Source organism: Piliocolobus tephrosceles, chromosome 14, assembly GCF_002776525.5.
Source record: "Piliocolobus tephrosceles isolate RC106 chromosome 14, ASM277652v3, whole genome shotgun sequence".
NCBI lineage: Eukaryota > Metazoa > Chordata > Mammalia > Primates > Cercopithecidae > Piliocolobus > Piliocolobus tephrosceles.
Window position 1 is genome coordinate 25,663,605 of NC_045447.1, and position 24,573 is coordinate 25,688,177.

Here is a 24,573-nt window from a genome sequence, read left to right on the forward strand (position 1 = left end):
CCAGAGATGCTGATTTGGATTTGGGAAGTGGGGTGGGGGGTTCTTGTCCCTACCCATTCAAAGCTACTTTTGCAGCCTAACCTCTTATTTTTACTGATAGGAAATTGAGGTTCTTCAGAGAGAAATGACTTGCTCAAGATCTTACCACGAATTTATGAAAACTGGGATTCTGTTCCAAAGACCTTTGGCCTTGCTCTGTTTTTTGGGTTTTTTTTTTTGGTTTTTGGTTTTTTTTAAATAAGCTTTTTGTATTTCAACAGTTTCTCTACTTACGTCCTTTTTCGATTACAGGGGCCAACCCAGAATACCACATTGCATCTAGTGAACTCACTTTTTAAGACTGAGATGAAATTCAAAGAACATAGAATTAACCGTTTTTAAATGAGCAATTCGATGGCATTTAGAACATTCACAATATTGTGCAACTACTACCTCTATCTGGTTTCAAAACATTTTCCTCAGACCCTGGCAATCAGCAGTCTGCTTTCTTTCTTGTTCCTTTTTTATGCTTTTCACAGCATTTAGCACAATGCCATATACCTACCTAGGAGACACAATAGTTTTGTTTTAATCTTTTTTATTGAAATACAATATACAAACCAAAAGATACAAATAAGTGTGGAGCTTAATGAATTTTCACCAATTAAACACAGCCATGTAACTCACCCAGACCAATAAACATTAACTGCACCCAAAGAAACCTCTTTAATCTCCCCCTGCTGCCCTTTTTTTTTTTTTTTTTTTTTTTTTTTTTTTTTTTTGAGACAGGCTTGCTTTGTCACCCAGGCTGGAGTGCAGTGATACGATTACAGCTCACTGCAGCCATGACCTCCCAGGCTCAACCAATCCTCCCACCTCAGCCTCCCAAGTAGCTGGGACTACAGGTGTCCACCACCACATCCAGTTAATTTTTGTACTTTCTGTAGAGATGGTTTCACCATGTTGCCAAGTCTGGTCTTGAACTCCTGGGCTCAAGCGATCCACCAGCCTTGGCCTCCCAAAGTTCTGGGATTACAGGCATGAGCCACCACACCCAGCCTAATCTCCCTTTCAATCCTCCCCATCTCTCCAGTGGAAATCACTATTGAGTCCTAACAGCACAGCTTAATTTTGCTTGATTGTGTAGTTAATATAAATGAAATCATATTATATACTCTTTTGTGTCTCACTTCTTTTACTCAACAATGTGTTTAAGATTTATTCATATTATTGCATTCACAATACTGAAAGATTAAGGTAAAATGTTTCAAAAGGTGGAGGCTGGGGGGAGAGTGGGAACAGGTCTTTCAGTCAAGAACAAAAAAAGACATAAGGGAAATAGGCTACACCAAACAGCCACATTTTAAAATTTCCCATTCTATTTGGGCTCTTAGATGGTCCTAATTATTTTTAGTTATCAATAACCTCAGGGAGGGAACCGGTGTCAGGAAATAAATGTTGGGCAGGGAATCTGGGAAAAAACAAATAATAATTGCCCCTATGGAGTGTGGTTATTAGCAGGCATTGAAGAGAGAGCCCAAAGTAACATGGGGCAAATTATTTAATCTAGCTGGCAATTGTTTTCCCAATCCGTAAAGTGAGAACAGTAACATCGTTGCTGTCAAGATTAGATCAATGAATGTAAAATGCATGGTACTGTCCCTGACTCTTTAATGCAGAGCAAACATTATTTCCTTTCTACCCCCTTCCTTGTTGAATACAGATCAGAACTCTAGTAGCTGGAAACTAAGCAGTGTCATATTTCCCTAGCCTTAGGCCGCTATGCCCCTTACATTTAAAATTATAAAGTATACAACAGGTTTGGGGTACAGATTTTGAGAAATAAAAAAAAAATTTTTTTTTGAGACAGTCTCCCTCTGTCACCCAGGCTGGAATGCGGTGGCATGATCTCAGCCCATTACAACCTCCGCCTCCCGGGTTCAAGCGATTCTCCTGCCTCAGCCTCCCGAGTAGCTGGGATTACAGGAGCCTGCCACCATGCCCGGCTAATTTTTTGTATCTTTAATAGATATGGGGTTTCACCATATTGGTCAGGCTGGTCTCGAACTCCTGACCTCAAGAGATCCGCCCGTCTTGGCCTCCCAAAGTGCTGGGATTACAGGCGTGAGCCACCGAATCGGGCTGAGAAATAAAATCTGAGAGTAAGTGTAATGTGACCCACTAGTGTCCTCTACATTTCGAAGTCAACTTTTCAATAATCCCTGAAGAACCACTTGAAAGGCATTCCTTCGCTAGGGCGATGATCCCCGATCGCTATTTTACCCATCCAATCCTACTAGTTTACCCAAGCCCCCATAAGCCTCATCAGATCCCTCCTGCCTCTGCACATACAGACCTTTGGATCTATCATTGTACCTATCGTAGGTCTGATGCCCCTATCAAGACTTGGAGTTTTCCTAAATGCCCATGTCTTTCACATCACATCTCTCAACTCATAGCATTGCCGTACCCTGAGAAATAAATGACACTGGTACAAAATTTCTCTGAAACCTTGGAAGTCTGGCGCTGAACTCAACAACTTTAGCTTAGTCCGCAAAAATGGACTAGCTAATACTGTGTTAGGCATAATGGTGCTGTTTTAACGGCTTTGACATCCAATTATTCTTTCACCAAGCCATTAACCAGAGCCAAGTTTGCCCTAGGCTGGGAAAAGAGGTGCTGTGAAGTGAACCCTGGGCTGTAACCGCCTACGGATCCGGCTCACACCCAGGGACCCTCCCACGCGGTTCCTGCGCCCCCTCGTGGCCTCCCTCCTGTAGTTTGCTGCACAAGCGCAGGACCCGGAGCGGGGAGGGGAGGGCCCTCCAGACACTCGACACACCCAATTGGCCAGCCCTCAGTGCGTGTGAGCGGGGCTGCGGCTGGAGCGGAGGAGTCTCCAGAAGAGCGCCTTCAGGGGGCGTGGCCTGGATTGTGGAGGGGGCGGGCCGTGGGGGAGCTGCTTCCGGATGAGTCCCCCGCCCCCCACATGGTCCCTGGGAGGCGGGAGCGGGAGACCGCGGTGACTGGCGCAGCGACCGGGATCCCTTAGGGAGGCAGGTGAGCGGGGTTGGATGCGGGGAGATGGCGGACTTGGAGGACGGCTCCAGGGCGAGGCAGGGACTGTGGCACCCAGCGTCCCGCGTCCCCAGATTGTGCTGTGCGCCTGAAGCCCTGGCGGTGCAGCCGTGTATGGAGTCCCGTGGAGCTTTTGTTTGGTCTAGATTGTCCCACTGCAGCCGGGGTTGGAGGCCCGGGTTCGGGGCTCCGCGCCTCTTCTCTGGGGTTTACCCCCTCGGATACCGCCGGGGCAGACTCCATCGATGCAGAGCCGGAGGTGTGGGTGGTGGTTGGTGGGGGGGGGGGGGCGGGGGGGGGGGAGGTGAAAACACTAAGAGCCGTTTTGTACATTGCGTGCATGGACCCTTTTATTTATTTATTTTTTTGAGACCGAGTTTCGCTCTTGTTGCCCAGGCTGGAGTGCAATGGCGCGATCTTGGCTCACTGCAATCTCCGCCTCCCGGGTTCAAGCGATTCTCCTGCCTCAGCCTGCCAAGTAGCTGGGATTTTAGGGTATGTGCCACCATGCCGGCTAATTTTTGTGTTTTTAGTAGAGACAGGGTTTCTCCTTATTGGTTAGGCTGTTCTCAAACTTCCAACCTCAGGTGATTCGCCCGCCTCGGCCTCCCAAAGTGCTGGGATTACAGGCGTGAGCCACCATGCCCGGCCTGACCCTTTCATTTCTTACAACAACCCACTGAGGTCGGTTCAAGTCCCCATTACTAAACAAAGAAACTGAGGTCACACAACTAGAAAGCTACAGAACTAGGATTTGTACCCACATCTATTAGACTCCAGAGCCCACACACTTAACAATCCTGTTACCAACAGCAACCAGCTCCAGAGTCAGTTCACCCAAAGCTCTCCACAAGCCCAACATGCTGGGAAACAGATTTGATATCTATCCTTAAAGTATAGAGGTGTCATGGTGGGCACTGAGGACCGGGCTGCTGGAGACCTTCCCCCAGATCTGCCGCTGACCCACTGCGTGGATCCTGGGCCTGTGTCTACCCCTCTCTGAGTCCAGTTTCACCCTTGTTTCAGTGATACAATCAGCAAACTTTAAGAAGCCTCTTAGCCAAGATATTCTAGGATTCTGGGAATGGCAGCTTCTCCTTCTACGTCCAAATGGCTAACCCCAGAGAAGGTCAGGCTTTTCAAAACCCCAGGGCAAGACTGGGTTCTCATTCTTCTCTTTAATCTCTGTGTCTAGCACTTCAGCAGGCCCATAGTAGATACTCAGGAAATGTGGGTTGGCTAAATGAACACTTCGTCCCTTTTGAGAACTGCTTGACAGCCACTCTCCTGGGCCTTTGTGGGGCTTTGGATTTCTCAGTTCTGGCCACCTTCTACCTAGCTGGCTCTCCTGACTGCCTCCTCCCTGACCAGTGGCAGAGCCTGCCAGGGCTGGCAGCAGGTCCTAATCCTCTGTGCCAAGACCCACAGCCTCTGGAATCCTCAGCATAGTACAACATGCGGGGGTGGGGAGTGGCATATGAAGCTCTGTCTCAGCCCCTCCTGGTGGCAGCGCTCAGGGCCCAACTTCAGTTACTCCCAGTTTGGGGATGTTGCCTTCCATGGGAGGAGATGCTTTCATATTAAATCTGGAACACTTATTATCCTTCACTGTCCCCTCTTCCATGAAACCACCCTTGACTCAGAGACACAGTCCCTTTCACAGCACCTGGGCCACCCCTCTACTCTGGCAGCTGGATGGTGATTGTTTTGTTTTTCCTTCACCACATAACCTGCTGGAAGGCAGAGACTCCACTTCAGAAATCTTGGAAAACCCTGTGGCCCTCAAGGGTTTGAGCGCATATTCCCATCTGGTGAGGTGCAGAAGGTACAGAGCTGTGCCAGGACATCTTGTTCCAACCCAGCCCCACTCCTAATAGTAATAAAATTAGCTACATGTTTACTGTGCAGCTACTTGGTGCCAGATACCTACCTCAGCCCTATCAATAATCTCCACAGCCTTGCAAGTTAGAGATATCATGCCTATTTTGTAGATTATGAAACGAACACTGAAAGGTCAATGACTTGGCCCAAAATTACACAGCAGAGCATAGACCTTTGTAACTGGGACTGTCTGACCCTGAAACATAGTTCTTTCTGCACCGCCCTATACTCTGCGTCCCAGCAAAGCTAACCTGTCTGATGTGGGTGGACAGAGGTGCTGGACCTCCTGGTGGCTTGCTCCTGTCTTCAGTGTGATGATGTCACAGGAATTTAAGTTGTGGTTTGCAAGCTCACTTGATTTGGGAGAAGTGCCCTCCCAGTCTGTGAAATCCTCCCAAATTCTAAGGGCCTTTTTGCAAAGCAAAACCCATCCTGCATTTGGCTGTGCCAAGTGGAGTGGGAAACTCCACTTATTAAGCACCTCTTAACAATGGAATGACTCTATGGTGTAGGTATCAAGGCATTGAAATACAAGTCAGGAGCTGCAGGGTCAGTTTCTAGCTCTGTATGTCATTCACTGTGATCTCCAACAAGTCCCATTGCCTCTCTAAACCCCACTTACCACATTAAAATGTAAGGGATTAAACAGGATTGGCAATTTTCAAGCTTTGAATATTTTCAGCACTGACACCCGTTTCTCAAATCAAATCTCTCTCTGAATCTTAAAATTCAAAAACAGATCAAAGTGAACTGCTATAGTGAGACTGTTCCCTTTACTCTAACCCTGCCCTGGTCTCCTAGGCAGTCCTGCCACAGGGTTTCTGCTAAGCAGGAGCCAGTAGTTCCCTCAGCTCCTAAAGGCGATGAGGAGTTGAGGCCAGTGGAATGCAGCTTTGGATTCCAGAAGCCAGAAAACAACAGAAGTTGTTTGTGGGAAGTGAATCAGAGAGATTAGCCCTCTCTTCAACATCTGACTAGACTCTAGAATGGCATTAAGCAAGTCACTAAACCACTCAGAGCCTCTGTTTCCTTATCACTAAAAGTTAGAACAATTCTTGCAATGAAATGAGATACTACTACAAAGTACCTTAGTGCTGTGCCCAGCACAGAATGAATACACTCAGTATGTTTTCCTTTTGTTTATTCTGTCTCTCTAGCGCCCAAAGCAGAAACAGTATGGGCAAAGAGACGCCTACTGAATCAGGTGTTTATCAGTATTAAGGAATACAGTATATAAAACCCAGCATTTGGAGTCCAGAACAAATTCAAATTCTGGCTCGGTCACTAAGTAGCTATGTGGTCTTGGGCAACTGGGTTACATTTTGGTAATTCTCTCAATATTCAAAAATAGTCTCTCAGCCAGGTGTGGTGGCTCACACCTGTAATCCCAGCACTTTGGGAGGCAGAGGCTGGCGGATCACTTGAAGTCACGAGTTTGAGACCAGCCTGGCCAACATGGCGAAACCCTGTTTGTACTAAAAATACAAAAATTAGCTGGGTATGGTGGCACATACCTGAAGTCTCAGCTACTCGGGAGGCTGAGGCAGGAGAATCACTTGAACCCAGGAGGTGGAGGTTGCAGTGAGCCAAAATCGAACCACTGCACCCCAGCCTGGGTGACAGAGCCAGACTCCGTCTCAATTAAAAAAAAGAAAAGAAAAAGAAACTCCTAGCAGACATGAAAGCAAAATCAAGTAGGTAGTCAGGACTGTCTACTGAATAATTGTGTTTGGAGGTTGAGACATGACTGGGGAGGCCTGGCCTGCCCCTGTGTCAGGTGATGGGGCTGGCCCCCCAGGGGTGTGGCAGCGGGGCTGGCCCCTGTGTGACTTGTGATAACCCCACCCTACCAAGGAGGAAGACCGGATAAAATGGGCCCCTGAGATGGCTGTGGGGAGCCAAAGGGGCCTAAGAGACTATGGGGAGAAGGACAGCCAGTTCCTAGGAAGCCCTGCCCCACTGTTTCTGATAAGCAGGAAGCAGTCGTTCCCTCAGCCTCCTGAAAGCAATGAGGAGTTGAGGCCATGGGAATGTAGCTTTGGATTCCAGAAGTCAAGGGCCTATTACAAAGGTGGTTTTCTGGGAAGCAAATCAGAGGGATTAGACCTGGCTTCAACATCTGACTTGACTCCAGCCTACCAAAGGATCTCCCAGTTCACCAGGGAGTTAACACACCAGGGTTCTAGTCCTCTTACTTGCTGTGTGGCTTTGGGTAAGTCCTTGCCCCTCTCTGGACTTTGAGGTCCCATTCATACAAAGTGTAGTTGGACTCAGGCCTGCCAGCCCCCATTTTGTGGCCCTTTTCCCCCCATCCTTTGGCTATGGGATATTCTCCCGGGCACCTCCAAAAGGAAGTGTCTAAAACAGAGCTCTCCACCTCCTCTCCAAGCCCAGCTCCCCACTGGCCTCTTCCTGCCCTGTCCCTGTCTCCGCTGCCGTCCAGGTCAGGCAGGCAGGCCTAGAGCATCTACCCTGAGACATTGCCTCTTGGTTGCCTTAAGATGCCCCTTTCTTCTCTGCCCCCAGCCTCTGCATTCCTCAGCCTGCAGGACTGACACCTTCCTAAAGCCAGGTGTCAACCAGGCCACTAACCCTACCCACTGTTCAGAAATCTTCCCACAGCCTCAGCCTGCCCCCCCCCTCCATCCCCCCCATACACACTTGCCCCGATTGCCTCCTCAGCTCCTCAGAACAGTCCACAGCCATCCTCCTTCCCCACCTTTGCCCCTTTCTTCCCTTCCTAAGGAAATGTTGGCCCCCTTCTCTCCACCAGGCTGAACCCATTCATCCTGCAAAACCAAGTTCAAACGCCTGTCATTTCGTTTTTGTTTTTGTTTTTGTTTTTGTTTTGAGATGGAGTCTCACATTGTCGCCCAGGCTGGAATGCAGTGGTGCACTCCCGGCTCACTGCAACCTCTGCCTCCTGGGTTCAAGTGATTCTCCTGCCTCAGCCTCCAGACTCTGACTACAGATGCACGCCACCACACTCAGCTAATTGTTTTATTTTTATTTTTATTTCTATTTATTTATTTATTGTGAGATGGAGTTTCTCTCTTGTTGCCCATGCTGGAATGCAATGGTGCCATCTTGGCTCACTGCAGCCTCTGCCTCCCAAGTTCAAACGATTCTCCTGCCTCAGTTTCTGAAGTAGCTGGGATTACAGGCATGCGCCACCACACCCGGCTAATTTTTTTTTTTTTTTTTTTAGTGGAGATGGGGTTTCACCATGCTGGTCAGGCGGTCTCAAACTCCTGACCTCAAGTGATCCACCTGCCTTGGCCTCCCAAAGTGCTGGAATTACAGGCGTGAGCCACCGTGCCTGGCCTAATTTTTGTATTTTTAGTAGAGACAGGGTGTCACCAGATTGGCCAGCCTGGTCTCAAACTCTTGACCTCAAGTGATCCACCCGCCTTGGTCTCCAAAGTGCTGGGATTACAGGGGTGAGCCACCACACCCGGCCCCTGTCTTCTAATACGCCTCTTCTGACCTCCTCACTCCCACTGGAGCCATGGCTCACTTCTGGTCAGGCTCCATGCACTCAGTCAGCCCTGCCTCACAGGACTGCAGTACCCACTCAATGAGAAATCACCCGTGAAAATGCCAGGCATGGTCTGGCACACAGTGGGTGCTCAAGAAACAAATGTTAATGCCCCAGCTTCCTTCTGTCTTGTATCCACGAATTTGGCATTTGGGGCATGTTTTTGTACTTCACGTAATTAAATATTTACTGTGTACCAAGGTCAGTGTGTGACAGAGCACTGTGGGGGAGGCAAAAATGAACCAACTCTGGATCTTGCCCTGCAGAAGCTCTGTCTACTGGCACGAGATAAGACAGGTCCACAAATAACTTACAGAAGAGAGACTGCAATCTGGACAAGAAAGCCTCAGTGCGAGAGGCAAGGAGAACCCTGTAGATTTGGGTGTGGGGAGAGTACAGCCTTTCAGGTAAAGGGACAAGGTGAAGAAAGCAAGAAGGTGTACTTGTGCTCATGGAGCCCAGGAAACTCCTTGGGCTAGAAAAGATTTGGTGGCACTCTATACAGTGTATGTATGTGTCTGTCTGTCTGTCTGACATGAATGGTACTATTTTCTCCTATTGGTGTGCATTGTACCTAACAAGAAGTCCATGTCCCAAGGTGTTAGCCGTACCTTTTCTCTTTTCTTTCTTTCTTTCTTTCTTTTTTTTTTTTTTTTTAATGAAGTCTTGATCTGTCGCCCAGGCTGGAGTGCAGTGGCACGATCTCGGCTCACGCCTGTGCTGAGATTACAGGCGTGAGCCACCATGCCTGGCCAACAGTACTTTTTTCTAGAGGTAGAATTGCAGGGGATTTTTCTCTTTTTGCTTATCTGCACTTTTCTAAAAGTTCTGCCATGAACATGGGCATTTTTTGTGGAATAAACAAAGTTTAAATGTTGGCTTCTCAACATGTCCAGCTAGAAAATTATTCTTTTGGCCAGGCACCATGGCTCACACCTGTAATCCCAGCACTTTGGGAGGCCGAGGCAGGCAGATTGCTTGAGCCCGGGAGTTCGAGACCAGCCTGGGCAGCATGGTAAGACCTCCATCTCTACAAAAAATACAAAAATTAGCTGGGTGTTATGGTGCACACCTGTAGTCCCAGCTGCTTGGGAGGCTGAGCTGGGAGAAGCAGTTGAGCTTGGGAGGTCAAGGCTGCAGTGAGTCGAGATTGTACCACTGCACTCCAGCCTGGGTGACAGAGACCCTGTCTGAAAAAAAAAAAAAAGAAGGAAAATAATTTTTGTAAAACAGTCATTGCTTGCTCAGATGTTTACTTTAGAAGATAATAATGAACAGAAAGCAGTCATATAAAATACAAGCCCAAATTTTATATCATTAGATTCTGATTATTATGAAAGTTTCTAAAGACTTACTTTCATTTCTCAACTTACCTTTTTGACCAGCAGGGACTGGTGAACCATGCTGTGAGTAGCATTAGGCTAGAGAGAGGGGAGGCAGGAATCTGGAAGAGCTGTCTTCCAGATGTGACCATCTCCTGAGGACAGGGACCGTGTTTCATGTGCTGCCCATCTCGCCCCGCAGACAGAGCCTGCAGCCAACAACGCCCCAGGAGCCCTCGGTTCCAACCAACTGATGCCCCTGTGCCCACTGGCCCATGCCATGCAGCCCCAGTCCGTTCTGCACAGCGGCTACTTCCACCCACTGCTTCGGGCCTGGCAGACAGCCACCACCACCCTCAATGCCTCCAACCTCATCTACCCCATCTTTGTCACGTGAGTCTCTAGGAATGGGCCAGGCCTCTGCTCTGCTGGTTGGGATTGGGGAGGGAGTGTTGACTGCAGTGGGCAACAGTATTGCTGGGGGTGGCAAAGTGAGCTGTCAGCTTGAAATTCAAGGTACTGGAAGCAGCCTACTTGGATTAAGGACAGGAATCTTAGGAACAAAACAAACTTTGAAAGAACTCATTCATCCCATTTGGAAAAGCAGAAGAATAACCCTTGCCTGCCATCCTGAGCTCTTGCAACAAGACAGAAGCTGAGAAGGTGCTCTGTAGGTTGTAAAGTGCTATGTACCTGTAAGAGATGGCAACTGTGATTGTTAATAATAACGCAGACATTTACTGAGTACTTACTCTGTACCAGGTACTATGCTAAGCACCTACACACATGATCTCATTCAATTCTGAGAGCATTTGTATGAAGAAGGAGTGGCTATCCTCTAGAACATCAGCTCTTTGAGGGCAGGGATATTTGTCTGTTTTGTTCACTTTTGTATCATCAGGGCCTAGAACAGTACTTGGCACATAATATAAGTACTCAATAAATATTTGTTGAATGAATGAATTAACCACGCATGATAGACATGAAGACCTAAGTCTCCAAGAGATGATAGAACTTGGCCACGGTCACCCAGGCAGTAAGTGGCTGGGATAAGAAGCAAGGACCTGCCAAATTCAGAGTCCAAGTTCTTAACCACTTAATTCCTTCCTGTAATTACCATTCTTTTAGTACAGTTGCTACTGTTGTCACTGTTATTTTTGTTGTTCCTATTATTATTTCAGGCCCTGGGCTTGACCAGGCAGGGAAGCCAGACACTGGATCCCACCCTCCTCCCACCATCTCCACTCCCATATTTCTTCCCTGCTTCCCAACCATCCCTCTCAGTTGCCCCCTCACCACTGGCCCTTCCCACAGCCACCAATCCATATCCCACCCCCGCTCTTACAGGGATGTTCCTGATGACATACAGCCTATCGCCAGCCTCCCAGGAGTGGCCAGGTAGGAGACATGGAGTTGGGGGGCCAGGGTGTGGTGGAGGGAAAGATTCCACAGGTGGAAGTGCCGGAGGTAAAAGCAGACCTAGGAAGTAGAAGATGCGGACAGGCAGACATCAGCTCAGTAGAGGGAAGGGTTTCCCCGGGGCCAGAGCTGTTCCACAGTGGGAGGGGCAGCCCTATAAAGTAATGAGCTACCCATCACCAGAGGCGTCGCGGCAGAGGCTGTTGCAGAAGGGAGTTGAACTGCAGATGGGCCCTCAATAAGAGGGCCTCGGAGGAGCCGTCCGCAGCCGAATTCCAGAAGAGCTCTGCTACTCAGGGCTTCGGTCTTCCCTCCTATTTAGTGGATGTGTCCCTGCCCCTTCCTGTCCTGGGGGCTTGAACTCTCCTGGTGCCATATGCAGCTTGGTTTCTAACAGAGACACAGTGTGGTGGAGTCCAGAGGACCTTTGCCTGGAACCTGCCTTCCTTCAACCCCTCTACCCACCCCCACACAGGTATGGTGTGAACCGGCTGGAAGAGATGCTGAGGCCCCTGGTGGAAGAGGGCCTACGCTGTGTCTTGATCTTTGGCGTCCCCAGCAGAGTTCCCAAGGTGAAGAATCAAAGGAAGGGCTAAGAAGGGAGGTTGCGCTCACGCCCATAATCCCAGCACTTTGGGAGGCCAAAGCGGTTGGATCACTTGAGCCCAGGATTTTGAAACCAGCCTGGGCAACATGGCAAAATCCCATCTCTACAAAAAATATGAAAGTTAGCTGGGTGTGGTGGTGCGTGCCTGTAGTCCCAGCCACTCAGGAGGTGGAGAGGTGGGAGGATCGCTTGAGCCCAGAAAGTCAAAGCTGCAGTGAGCCAAGATCACGCCAGTGCACTCTAGCCTGGGCGACAGAGCAAGACCGTCTCCAAAAAAAAAAAAAAAACCGGAAAAAGGAAGGGATGTTGGGCGAGGGTGAGCTGAGGGTCCACACTGACCGCTTCCTCACTCCCACGTTATGCTGGCCCTGGGGCCACAGGTAAATGGACATGGTCCCTGCCCTTAAGTCAGCACCCAGGTAGGGTCAGTCCTCTGTGCTTCCTTATCCAGGGGCTGTGATGATGAAGGAAGGAGAGGGCCAGGGCTGTGCTTTGTGATGGCTGCTATCCTGCCTTCCGAAGCAACATGTAACAGATACACTGTTTTGTCCCTCCCCTGCCCCTAGGACGAGCGGGGTTCTGCAGCTGACTCCGAGGAGTCCCCAGCTATTGAGGCGATCCATCTGTTGAGGAAGACCTTCCCCAACCTCCTGGTGGCCTGTGACGTCTGCCTATGTCCCTACACCTCCCATGGTCACTGCGGTGAGCTCCCTTCCTCCAGCCCTGCTGGCACCCACACTCCCACTGCCCACTTCTCACCAGGGTGGGGACAGGCCAGGGCCCAACGTGCTCCCTAAAACCCAGTCATCTGTCCTGTAGGGCTCCTGAGTGAAAATGGAGCATTCCGGGCTGAGGAGAGCCGCCAGCGGCTAGCTGAGGTAGCACTGGCATATGCCAAGGCAGGTGAGTGAACCACCAGCAGGGATGGGTACCTCTGGGTCAGGGAGGTTGCAGAGTGGCTAGGAGGGTCCCAGAATTCTGAAGGCCACCCTCTGCCCCACAGGATGTCAGGTGGTAGCCCCGTCAGACATGATGGATGGACGCGTGGAAGCCATCAAGGAGGCCCTGATGGCACATGGACTTGGCAACAGGGTAAGGGCAGGGAGTGCGGCACGGGGTCGGGAGGAGAGAGTCTGCACCAGCCCTGCCCCCGTGTCTGCTAAGAATCACAGAACTGCCGGGAGCAGTGGCTCACGCCTATAATCCCAGCGCTCTGGGAGACTGTGACGGGTGGATCACTTGAGGTCAGGAGTTCAAGACCAGCCTGGCCAACATGGTGAAACCCCGTCTCTACTAAAAACACAAAAATTAGCTGAGCGTGGTGGCAGGTGCCTATAATCCCAGCTACTCGGGAGGCTGAGGCAGGAGAATCGCTTAAACCCAGGAGGCGGAGGTTGCAATGAACTGAGATCATGCCACCGCACTCCAGCCTGGGCAACGGAGCTAGACTCTATCTCAAAAAAAAAAGAATCACAGAACTGAAGACAGTGCTAGATGAGGTTTTGGGGAACGATGTCAACCTCTGGGCCTCTGATGGGGAAATCAAGCCCAGCACTCCAACAGGACCAGAACACAGGCACTTTCCCTCCCAGCCTAGGTTCTTTCTCTCCCTGCCACATCACCCTGGGACACCTGGCAAGGGCCAACTAAGCCAGGATCCCCGTTGTCTCCCCATAGGTATCAGTGATGAGCTACAGTGCCAAGTTTGCTTCCTGTTTCTATGGCCCTTTCCGGTGAGCGAGGTGGGCAGGGGTCTGCTGTTAAATCCCTGCCCATTTGGCCCAAAGCTGGAGCCCACCCGGATGACTCTGTTTTGCAGGGACGCAGCTCAGTCAAGCCCAGCTTTTGGGGACCGCCGCTGCTACCAGCTGCCCCCTGGAGCACGAGGCCTGGCCCTCCGAGCTGTGGTGAGTCACTAGGACTTGAGCCCCACCCTCAGCCCCCTCCCAGACACCGCCCACACTCTACCCTCATCCCTTAGGACCGGGACGTACGGGAAGGAGCTGACGTACTCATGGTGAAGCCGGGAATGCCCTACCTGGACATCATGCGGGAGGTAAAGGACAAGGTGAGCACAGGTCCGAGGCAAAGGGGGCTCAGGGGGCTGGAACAGAGTTTTTCACAGACTCTGGAATCTCAGTGTTGGAAGCAGTCTGCCCTTGAGCAGAAATCCTCTCCTCCCCATCCCTGCCCAGGAACCACCATGGCCTTCTGTGTCAGGGCTTGCAGGAGCCTCAAACAGCCCTGCTTTAACAGTTCAAGAGTGGGCCAGGCTGCTGGCTGCAGTAACCCAGGACACGGGGCTCAAGATGGTCACAGATTGAGCAGGGGGGAAGGGACGCTCCCAGAGCCACATCCCCCCTCCATTTCAGCCTGTCTCCCTGTCTGCTTCCCTGCAGCACCCTGACCTCCCTCTCGCCGTGTACCACGTCTCTGGAGAGTTTGCCATGCTGTGGCACGGAGCCCAGGCTGGGGCATTTGATCTCAAGGCTGCCGTACTGGAGGCCATGACTGCCTTCCGCAGAGCAGGTAGGCAGGCAGGGGTTGGGTGTTTTGACGTGCGCCACAGGGACTGATAAGCACTCTGCCTAGATCAAGGAACGAAGTCCTGAGAGCTTGGAGTCTTATTTCGGGAACTACTAGTGATCTAAACAGATACACATTGAGGAAGAGATATGGAACTACAGCATAGAACACGGCATGGTGAAGCAAGCAGAGCCCTTCATTCATTTTTGGTTGTGAGAACGTGGGCAAGCCACTTCTCAGAACCTCAGTGTCCTCACCCATAACTGGATAACTGGGGACAAGATACCTGGTGCGTGGTTGTCCTGAGGATTAAATGAGGTAATATCACTCCATAAAGGGGGCTCATTTTGTTAGAATTGTATACCAGCACAGGAAGGGAACTTGCATCTTACCTATATCCTTCACTGTGCATATTATTCTTTGGTAAACTGAGGTCCCAAGAGAGAAAATGACTTGCCCAAGAAATAGAACTGCCCAAAGCTGGCCTCTGTCTCATGTGGTGTGCCCACAGGCTGTGCCTCTTCATGGTAGCCTTCTTCGCCGCCTGGCCTTCCCATCCCAGAAGGTGTGCTCAGAGCTGATCACCGTCCCCCGTCCCCCACAACTTTCCGCATCTCTCCCAACACAGGTGCTGACATCATCATCACCTACTACACACCCCAGCTGCTGCAGTGGCTGAAGGAGGAATGACGGAGACAGTGCAGGCCTGAGAACTAGAACTTTAAAACGTTCCCGGGGCCTCAGAGAAGTGAAAACCAAAGTAAATCCTGCTTTTAGAACTGTGCCCTCATGCCCTCTTCCTGCTCACATGCTGGCGGGGCCCAGCAGCCCTGGGTGGTTTTGCCAGCATACTGACTCTTGTAACTCGCAGCTGCATCCTATGAGCTCGCCCAAGCTTCCCCGCCCCTCGCCTGGGCAGCCATGAGGCTCACCTTTGCCACCCTCAGCTCTTTCCTCTGGTGTGGCTTCAGCTTGAAAGCAACCTGGAATCGGGGGCACAGGCTTTGGGGCATGGCTGGGAGAGAGTCTTGAAGCATTAGGGGAAGAGGAGAGCAGAGGGATCTTGGGGCCTGAGAAGCCTTGGAACGCTTCTGGCAGCGGAGCTGGGTGTGGGAATGAGGCCTAGATCTATATCCCTGGGTTAGAGTTGAAATTTGCTGCGATTCCACTGCAAGGCATTTCCCACACAGGCCAGAGGTTGCCAGGCTGCCTGAGGTCTCCTGTTCTACTCTGAACCATAAACCTAGAGAAGAATTCCTCATTAAGCAGCAGAAATACTGCCTGAGGATCAAAACTCAGAGGCAAAGAGGGAGTTCCTGACTGCTGGAGATGCCACCAGCACAAACACTTTTTATTCAAGAGATACTTTTTGAGAATCTCTGCTCTGTTCCTAGGTTCAGTGCTGGGTCCTGGGAATACAGCGGGACAGACCTCAGCTTGTCTCTTCATAGAAATTATACAAAGAGAATAGGGGAGACAGCTAAGAAGAAAACAAAGAAATAAAGCAGTTACAAATTGTGATAAGTGCTCTGAAGGAAATAAGGGGTCTGAGACAAAGAACAACAGGGCAGGGGCCTCTCTTGAAACGGTAGTTGGGAAGGAGGCAGACATGCACTGGTGATGTGGTGACAGGTGCTGTGAAGGAAGTCACCAGGACTTGACCTGCTTTGAAGGATCAGAAAATACTTCCCTGAAGGACTGACATTTGAGCCTAGACCTGAAGGGTGAGCCATCAAGCTAAGACATAATTGGAGAAGAACGTTACAGGGAGAGGGAGGAGTTGTGCAAAGGCCCTGGGGCTCCTAGCCGGAGGAATGCAAGGCTAGCCTGTCTGGAGCACTGAGAGGATGGCCTGAACTGAGTGGAGACAGACCAGGACCAAACCATGCAGAGATCAAGGGCCACATTCACCTTTTCAGAGTGACTCAATCAAATTTTGTAGTTTGTAAAAGTATTTTAACAGCCCTGTGGGAAAGTGTAAATGAAAAGTCTTGATGGCATGGACTGGGGCGGGGACAGTGGGGATGGAAAAAGGGGAATGGATTGTGGATGTGTTTAGAAGATAGATTAGATGCAAGAGAAGAATCTGGCTTGATCTTCTGGGTGGCTGATGGTCCATTTACTGAGCTGGGGCAGCCTGGAAGAGGAACAGAAGCAGGGTCAGGGTGGAGGAAGAATACTAAACTTAGCTTGAGACATTTTGCAACGAGGAAGCTATATCTAGAGAGCTTATGGGACTCACCTAAGGTCACTCAACAAGTTTGTGGCAGAACTGGGTTAGAACCACCCAGAAAACAGCCAAGCTGGGATCTGAACCCATGTAGTCCAACTCCAAGGCCTCTGCCCCTAACCACTGTGCCATACCACCTCCCAATAATCAGCAGCAAAATTATGGGTCTTACAATGTTATACAGATATCCCTCCACTTAAGTGATGGGTTTGCACCCTGATAAACCCATCATAAGTTGAAAATATGATCATAAGTCAAAAATGCATTTAACCTACCAGACATCATAGCTTAGCTTAGCCTAGCCTTGCCTTAAATATGCTCAGAACACTTACATTAGCCTACAGTGGCCAAAACTATCCAACACAAAATCTATATTGTAATAAAGTTATAAAGATTTTTGAATCAAAATTCAATATTTGAAGTACAGTTTCTACTGAATGTCTTGTTTCATACCATTGTAAAGTCAAAAATTGTGAGTTGAATGATCATAATTCGGCGACCATCTGCAGTTAGTTCCAGTTATAAGGGGAGACCAAGGAGACCAGGCACCTACTTGGTTGCAAGTGATGGAAATCCAGTTCAATAGTGAAGAAGGACATGATTGGTTTTCATAATTAGATTGAGATAAGAACAGGTGTGGTTGGACCCAGGGTCAAACCCCATGGAGGACTCTGTCCCTTTCTAGCTCTCATCTGTGTTTTCCCCAGCTTTATACTCAGGTGGATTTTTGCCACTTGCCAGCAACATGATCCTCAATAACGCTAGGCTTAAATAGTCATTAAGATTTGTAATCCCAGAGAAAGAGCCTTTCTGTCCCATCACTCACATAGCAAATCTCTGGAGGGCTCTGACTGGGCCTGTTCAGGTCACATGGTCCACTCGGCTCAGTCACTAAACAGTGGGATGGGAGATGGGAGCACCACGATTGACCAGGTAGGCCTCATTATACAGAATGCTGTCTTGGAGTGAGCTTTTGCACCAGTGGCCTCCTTGGCCTGGAATGCTTTTCCCCTAAATCTATATGGCTGTCTCTCTTGTTAAGATCTCAGCTCAAAGCATCCCTTCCTCTGAGAAACCTGACCCAACACCCAATCTAAAGTCATTCTTGTGGCTGGGTGTGGTGGCTCACACCTGTAATCCCGGCACTTTGGGAGGCCAAGGCAGGCAGATCACTTGAGGTCAGGAGTTCAAGACCAGCCTGGCCAACATGGCAAAACCCCATCTCTACTAAAACTACAAAAAATTAGCCGGGCATGGTGGCAGGTGCCTGTAATCCCAGCTACTTAGGAGGCTGAGGCAGGAGAATGGCTTGAACCCAGGACTCAGAGGTCGCAGTGAGCTGAGATTGTGCCACTGCACTCCATCCTGGGCAACAGAATCAGACTCTGTCTCAAAAAAAAAAAAAAAAAAAGGTCATTCTCCATCACTCTGTATTAATCAGGATTCAGGTTCAGTGGATATAACAAAAGCCAAAATACTGATAGCTTGAGATGAAAATTTACTTCTAAGCAATCCAGGGCTGATATGTCAGCGATATGTTGTGAGGGGGTCTCAGCTCTTGCCTCGTTCTGCCATCGTCAACACGTCTTGCCCTCCATCTCATGAATAAAGATGGCTGGTGCTGGGCACAGTGGCTCGCACCTGTAATCCCAACACTGGGAGGCTGACATGGGTGGATCACTCGAGTCCAGGAGTTTGAGACTAGTTTGGGCAACATAAGGAAACCATGTCTCTACAAAAAATACAAAACTATCTGGGTGTGGTAGCCTATAGTCCTACAGATGCCTATAGTCCCAGTTACTCGTTACTCAGGGGGTCAAAGACGCAGTGTAGTTGTGATTGCGCCCCTTCACTCTAGCATGGGAAACAGAGTGAGACCCTATCACAAAAACAAAACAAAAAAAATAGCTGGGCCAGTTCCCATCATCAGGTCCTCTTTTCAGCCAGTGGGAAGAGAAGAACAAGTGGAGGGCGTGGCCCTTCTTTATAAAGTCATGACCCAGAAGTTGCACACATCATTTCTATCTACACACCCTTGTCTCAAATTAGTCACACAGTCATGCCTGGTTGTCAGGGAGGCTGGAAATAGTCTAGTGGGCCAGGCATATGCTCAACTAAAACTCCGGAGTTCAGTTACTAAGGAAGATGGAGAGAATGGATAGTGGGGCAAATGGCCGTTTCTACCTAATGGAGGTTCTTGGGATCACAGAAACAGTGTTCAGAATATTAAAGAAAAAAGATCCTTAGAGACCATCTGGTTAAACACTCTGATTTTATAGATGGGGAGACAGACCCAGAGAGGTGACTGTCCAAAATCAGACAGCAAGCTCATCAGTGGCAGACCAAGGCTAGAATTCAGGTCTCTGAACTCCAAGCCCAGTGCTCAAAACTCGGGAAGGGGCTGGGCATGGTGGCTCACACTTGTAATCCCAGCACTTCAGGAAGCCAAAGTGGCAGGATTGCTTGAGGCCAGGAGTTCAAGACCAGCCTGGGCAACAAAGCAAGACCCCATTGCTACAAAAACTTTTTTTTTCAATTAAAAATAAAACTAGTGAAGGGATTCGTTTTAGAGGGACTTGAGCTTTATATGTATTATTTCTATTCATGTATTATATGTAACAAGGATATATTCATGTGTGGCTATGTAAATAAAAATTGAAAACTATATGAAAAGGTGTTATCTTCATTAGTGAAGAAATTCAAGTTAAAACCACAATGAGATACCACAATATATCCACAAAAATGCCTAATACTGTCTGGGCGCGGTGGCTCATGCCTGTAATCCCAACACTTTGGGAGGCCGAGGTGGGTGGATCACGAGGTCAGGAGTTCGAGACCAGCCTAGCCAACATGGTGAAACCCCGTCTCTACTAAAAACACACACACACACACACACAAAATAGCCAGGTGTGGTGGTGCGCACTTGTAATCCCAGCTACTCCGGAAGTTGAGACAGGAGAATTGCTTGAACCCAGGAGGCGGAGGTTGCAGTTAGCTGAGATCATGCCACTGCACTCCAGCCTGGGCAACAGAGCAAGACTCGAAAAAAAAAAATACCTAATACTAAAAGGACAATGGGACAACGTCAAGTGTTGAGAATGTAGAACCACTGGAACTCTCAGATATTACTGGTATACCTTTACAAAATGCCTGGCTTAGAAAGAAAGAAAGAGAAAAAGAGAGAGAAAGAGAAAGAAAGGAGGGAAGGAAGGAGGGAGGGAGGGAGGGAAGGAAGGAAGGGAGGGAGGGAAGGAAAGAAAACAAAACAAAATGTCTAGCTCCAGCCTGGGCAACATAGTGAGACTACGTCTCTACTAAAAAATAAAAATAAAAATAACATCAGCAGGGTATGGTGACACACGTCTGTGGTCCCAGCTACTTGGGAGGCTGAGGCAGGAGGACTGCCTGAGTCCAGGAGGTAGAGGCTGCAGTGAGCCATGTTTGGCCTGCACTCCGGCCTGGGCTACAAAGGAAGATCCTATCTCCAAACAAACAAACAAAAAAAATGTCTGGCTCTGCTAAAGCTGAACATTTGCATACCTTATGACCCTGTGATTCCACACCTAGGTATTTACCCAGCAGCACCTATGTTCATCAAGAGACATGTTCAACAGTGTTCGTAGCAGCATTTTATAATATATGTAATAAGGCTAGGCATGATGGCTCACGTCTGTAATCCCAGCACTTTGGGAAGCTGAGGTGGGTGGATCACTTGAGCTCCGCAGTTCAAGACCAGCCTGGCCAACATGATGAAATACCATCTCTACTAAAATACACAGATTATCCGGGCGTGGTGGCAGGCACCTGTAATCCCAGCTACTTGAGAGACTGAGGCAGGAGAATTGCTTGAAACCGGGAGGTGGGAGGTTGCAGTGAGCTGAGATGGTGCCACTGCACTCCAACCTGGGTGACAGAGTGAGAATCCATCTCCAAAAAAAAAGAAAAAAAGTGTAATAAACAAAATTGGAGATAACCCAAATGTTCATCAACAGTAAAATGTGGTCTGTTTATATAATGGAATATTAAAGGTGTGAGAATGAGTTAACCACAACTACACATAGCAACATGAATGTATCAAATACAATTTTGAGCAAAAGAAGCAAGGCATAAAAGAGTGCATGCTATATTATTCTGTTTATATACAGTTCAAAAACAAGTAAAAGTATGCAATTTGAAGTCAAAATAGTTACCTTTTGGGTGGTAAGTGACTGGGAGTGGACAGGCTGTGGGGGGTTTTTGGAAATTGTTCTTTTTCTTGGTCTGGGTGCTGGTTGCATGGGTATGTTCACTTTGTGAAAATTCACATTTTGAATATTGGGAGACTGAGGCCCAGAGAGAAAACTAATTGAATGGAGAGCTCACAGACAGACAGTTGGCAGAGCTGGGACCAGAACCTAAGGGGTTAGGTTTCCAGTGACCTTGAAAAGTGGACAGTATCAGACATTCTTGGATTCTGTGAAACGCAGCTAAACCTCTGGTCTCCCAGTCGCCCTTCCCACCCCCACTTGTGCTTCATGCTTGTAACACAAAACCAGTTTTGCAAGTGAGTCCCCAAGTGAGTCGGGCTCTCTCTTGCAGGGCCAAAGTCTGTGACTCTGCACTTCGTGTTTCTTCCCAGGCCTGAACCCAGTAACAGACCAACTTGGAACACAGGAGAAAGTTTTGTTTTTTTGTTTTTAAGAGTTGAAAGGAAGACAATTAGACCAGGCGCAGTAGCTCATGCCTATAATCCCGGCACTTTGGGAGGCCAAGGCGGGTGGATCACTTGAGGTCAGGAGTTCTAGACCAGCCCGGCTACATGGCGCAACCTCGTCTCTACGAAAAATACAAACAATTACCCGGGCACAGTGGCGCACACCTGTAATCCCAGCTACTCAGGAGGCTGAGGCAGGAGAATCGCTTGAACCCGGAAGGCAGAGGTTGCAGTGACCCTAGATTGTACCACTGCACTCCAGCCTGGGTGATAGAGTGAGACTCTGTCTCAAAAAAAGAAAAAAAAGAAATGGGCTGGGCGCGGTGACTCGTGTCTGTAATCCCAGCACTTTGGGAGGCTGAGGCAGGCGGATCACCTGAGGTCAGGAGTTCAAGATCAGCCTGGCCAACATGATGAAATCCCGTCTCTGCTAAAATACATAAATTATCTAGGCATGGTGGCAGGCACCTGTAATCCCAGCTACTCGGGAGGCTGAGGCAGGAGAATCACTGGAACCCGGGAGGTGGAGGTTGCAGCGAGCTGAGATGGAGCCATTGCACTTCAGCCTGGGCAACAAGAGCGAAACTCCGTCTCAAAAATGGAAGAAAGTGAGAAAGAGACAGAGAGGGAGGGAGAGGAAAGCAAGAAAAGCAAGAGAGAAAGGGAGGAAGGAAGGAAGGGAAGGAAGGAAGGAAGGGAGGGAGGGAGGAAGAGAAAGAGAAGAAAGAAAATTAGATGTATGTTTGTGTGCTCCTAGAAATCTGTGTTGTAGCATAACCAAAACTGTCACCTCAGCAATCCCTGGGGAGTAAGTAAGATGGGGTGGCAAAGCCCTTCTCTCCCTGCCCCAAGGCTGCTGCCCTTGTTCAGTAAGCAGGCTGAAGCCCCGCACCCTTCTCCTTGCCAGTTCCTCACCTGGAGTATTTGTTCCTTGATCTTAACCTGACAACCTCCTTCTCACCATTCAGATCTTTGTTCCTCCCTTGACCACCTCATCCAAAGAGATACCCTGTCACTGTTCATAAAATGATTCTGTGTTACTGCTTCCACTTCTCACTTTCTGAAATCACTTTATTTATCTACTCGATGGTTGTCTGCCCCTCCCACGTCCCATGCAGGCAAGAACCACCTTGTTTCCCAGTGAATCCTCAGAGAAGGACAGGGGACACAGAGCCCACAGATCCTAGGTGTTCAATGAATGAGGTTGGGTGGTGGGGGGCTGGCTTTTTACTTTGTACACATTTGTATTTTGCATTATTATTATTATTTTTTGAGACAGTCTTGCTCTGTCACCCAGGCTGGAGCGCAGTGCTGTGATGTTGGCTCACTGTAACCTCCGCCTCCCAGATTCAAGTGATTCTCCCGCCTCAGCCTCCCAAGTAGCTGGGATTACAGGTGCCTGCCACCATGCCTGGCTAATTTTTATATTTTTAGTAGAGATGGGATTTCACCATGTTGGTCAGCTGGTCTCAAACTCCTGACCTCAGGTGATCCACCCGCCTCAGCCTCCCAAAGTGCCGGAATTACAGACGTGAGCCACTGCACTGGCCTGTTACTATTTTTTTATGAGATGGGGTCTCACTTTGTTTCCTAGGCTGGTCTTATATCCCTGAGCTCAAGCGAACCTTCTACCTTAGCCTTCCAAAGTGCTAGGATTTCAGGCATCAGTCACTATGCCCAGCCCTGAACATGCTTGTATTTTTTCTTAATAGGAGAAAAAGCACATACATTTATTTGATCATAGTTTTTTGTGACACGAGAACCTTCAGAATGAAGACCCACAGATACAGAGGAAACTGTCCATTTTTGTGCTTAGGTTCAATAAAGTGTACATGGCTGTGTAGAAACAGGATTGCACAAAACGCTAATAGACTGAATAGAGAAACCCAGCAAGAAGCATCCGTGTAGATTCTTCTTGGCCTCTCTGTGCAGTGTTCCTTCCTCCAGAGTATGGGGCAGGACCCTCTCTGAAAGGGGCCTGGGTGGTAGGGGGTGTCTTATGACCTGTCTTGCCTGAGGTCATAGTGCCAGCTGATGAGAATAAAGAGGAACAGAGCATAGGCACAGAAGTATCTAAAAGCCTCCCCTCTGGTACCTCCCCACCCACTTTGGCCCAAATCCCCTGGCTAGCAACATTCCTGTAGTTCCTGTGTCTCTTTGGTTCGAAGAAAAACTTTCTTGCCTGGAGGCCTTTGCATCAGGCGGTCCCTTAACCATCACTCAGATCCTCCCCCTCTGCCTAGCCAACTCTCATATGTTTGTATTTTTTAAAGTTTTTTGAGACTAACATGCATTAAATGCATTACTTTTTTTTTCTTTTTTGAGATGGAGTTTTGCTCTTGTTACCCAGGCTGGAGTACCACGGCCTGATCTTGGCTCACTGCAACCTCCACCAACCGGGTTGAAGCGATTCTCCTGCCTCAGCCTCCCAAGTAGCTGGGATTACAGGCATGCACCACCACACCTAATTTTGTATTTTTAGTAGAGACAGCGTTGCACTATGTTGGACAGGCTGGTCTTGAACTCCTGACCTCAGGTGATCCACCCACCTTGGCCTTCCAAAGTGCTGGGATTACAGACGTGAGCCACCCCGGCCAACATGCATTACTTTTGCAAACAAAAATAAAAGTCTTTTATTCTTCTTCAAAAGAATAAAAAAGCTCCCTGGTGGTCTAGTGGTTAGGATTCCAGGCTCTTACCACATGGTTCTTAAAAACAAAAAGAGGCCGGGCGCAATGGTTCACGCCTGTAATCCCAGCACTTTGGGAGGCCGAGGTGGGCAGATCACCTGAGGTCAGGAGTTCAAGACCAGCCTGGCCAACACGGCGAAACCCTGTCTCTACTAAAAATACAAAAATTAGTCGGGTGTGGTGGCACAGGCCTGTAAACCCGGCTACTTCGGAGGCTGAGGCAGGAGAATTGCTTGAACCCAGGAGGCAGGAGGCGGAGGTTGCAGTGAGCCGAGATCGCGCCGTTGCACTCCAGCCTGGGGCAACAAGAGTGAAACTCTGTCTCAAAAAAAGAAAAAAAAAGAATAGGCCTGGTGCAGTGGCTTAGGCCTGTAATCCCAGCACTTTGGGAGGCTGAGGCGGACAAATCAGTTGAGACCACTCTGGCCAACATGGTGAAGCCTCGTCTCTACAAAAAAATACAAAAATTAGTTGGGTGTGGTGGCACGCGCCTGTAATCCCAGTTACTCGGGAGGCTGAGGCAGGAGAATCGCACGAACTTGGGAGGCGAGGTTGCAGTGGGTTGAGATCGCACCACTGCACTCCAGCCTGGGCGACAGAGCGAGACCCT

General features: G+C 49.1%; 1 protein-coding gene across 5 annotated transcripts; it reads left to right on the forward strand.

Annotated features, from left to right (window-relative positions):
* Window positions 1–2,903: 2,903 nt before the first annotated feature.
* ALAD (aminolevulinate dehydratase) lies at window positions 2,904–17,006 on the forward strand. Of its 5 annotated transcripts, none has more exons than XM_023223764.2 (12): window positions 2,904–3,039; window positions 10,001–10,191; window positions 11,146–11,196; window positions 11,693–11,789; window positions 12,391–12,526; window positions 12,644–12,727; window positions 12,828–12,916; window positions 13,502–13,557; window positions 13,644–13,731; window positions 13,806–13,892; window positions 14,224–14,353; window positions 14,979–17,006. In XM_023223764.2, the coding sequence occupies exons 2-12, from the start codon at window positions 10,052–10,054 to the stop codon at window positions 15,038–15,040; spliced, it is 1,020 nt and encodes a 339-aa protein (XP_023079532.1). In that variant the 5' UTR covers window positions 2,904–3,039; window positions 10,001–10,051; the 3' UTR covers window positions 15,041–17,006. The 5 variants fall into 5 exon arrangements, with proteins under 5 accessions (XP_023079532.1, XP_031789957.1, XP_023079533.1 ...); XM_031934097.1 differs by lacking the exon at window positions 2,904–3,039 and adding an exon at window positions 3,530–3,552; XM_023223765.2 differs by lacking the exon at window positions 2,904–3,039 and adding an exon at window positions 6,799–7,150.
* The last annotated feature ends 7,567 nt before the right edge of the window (window positions 17,007–24,573 follow it).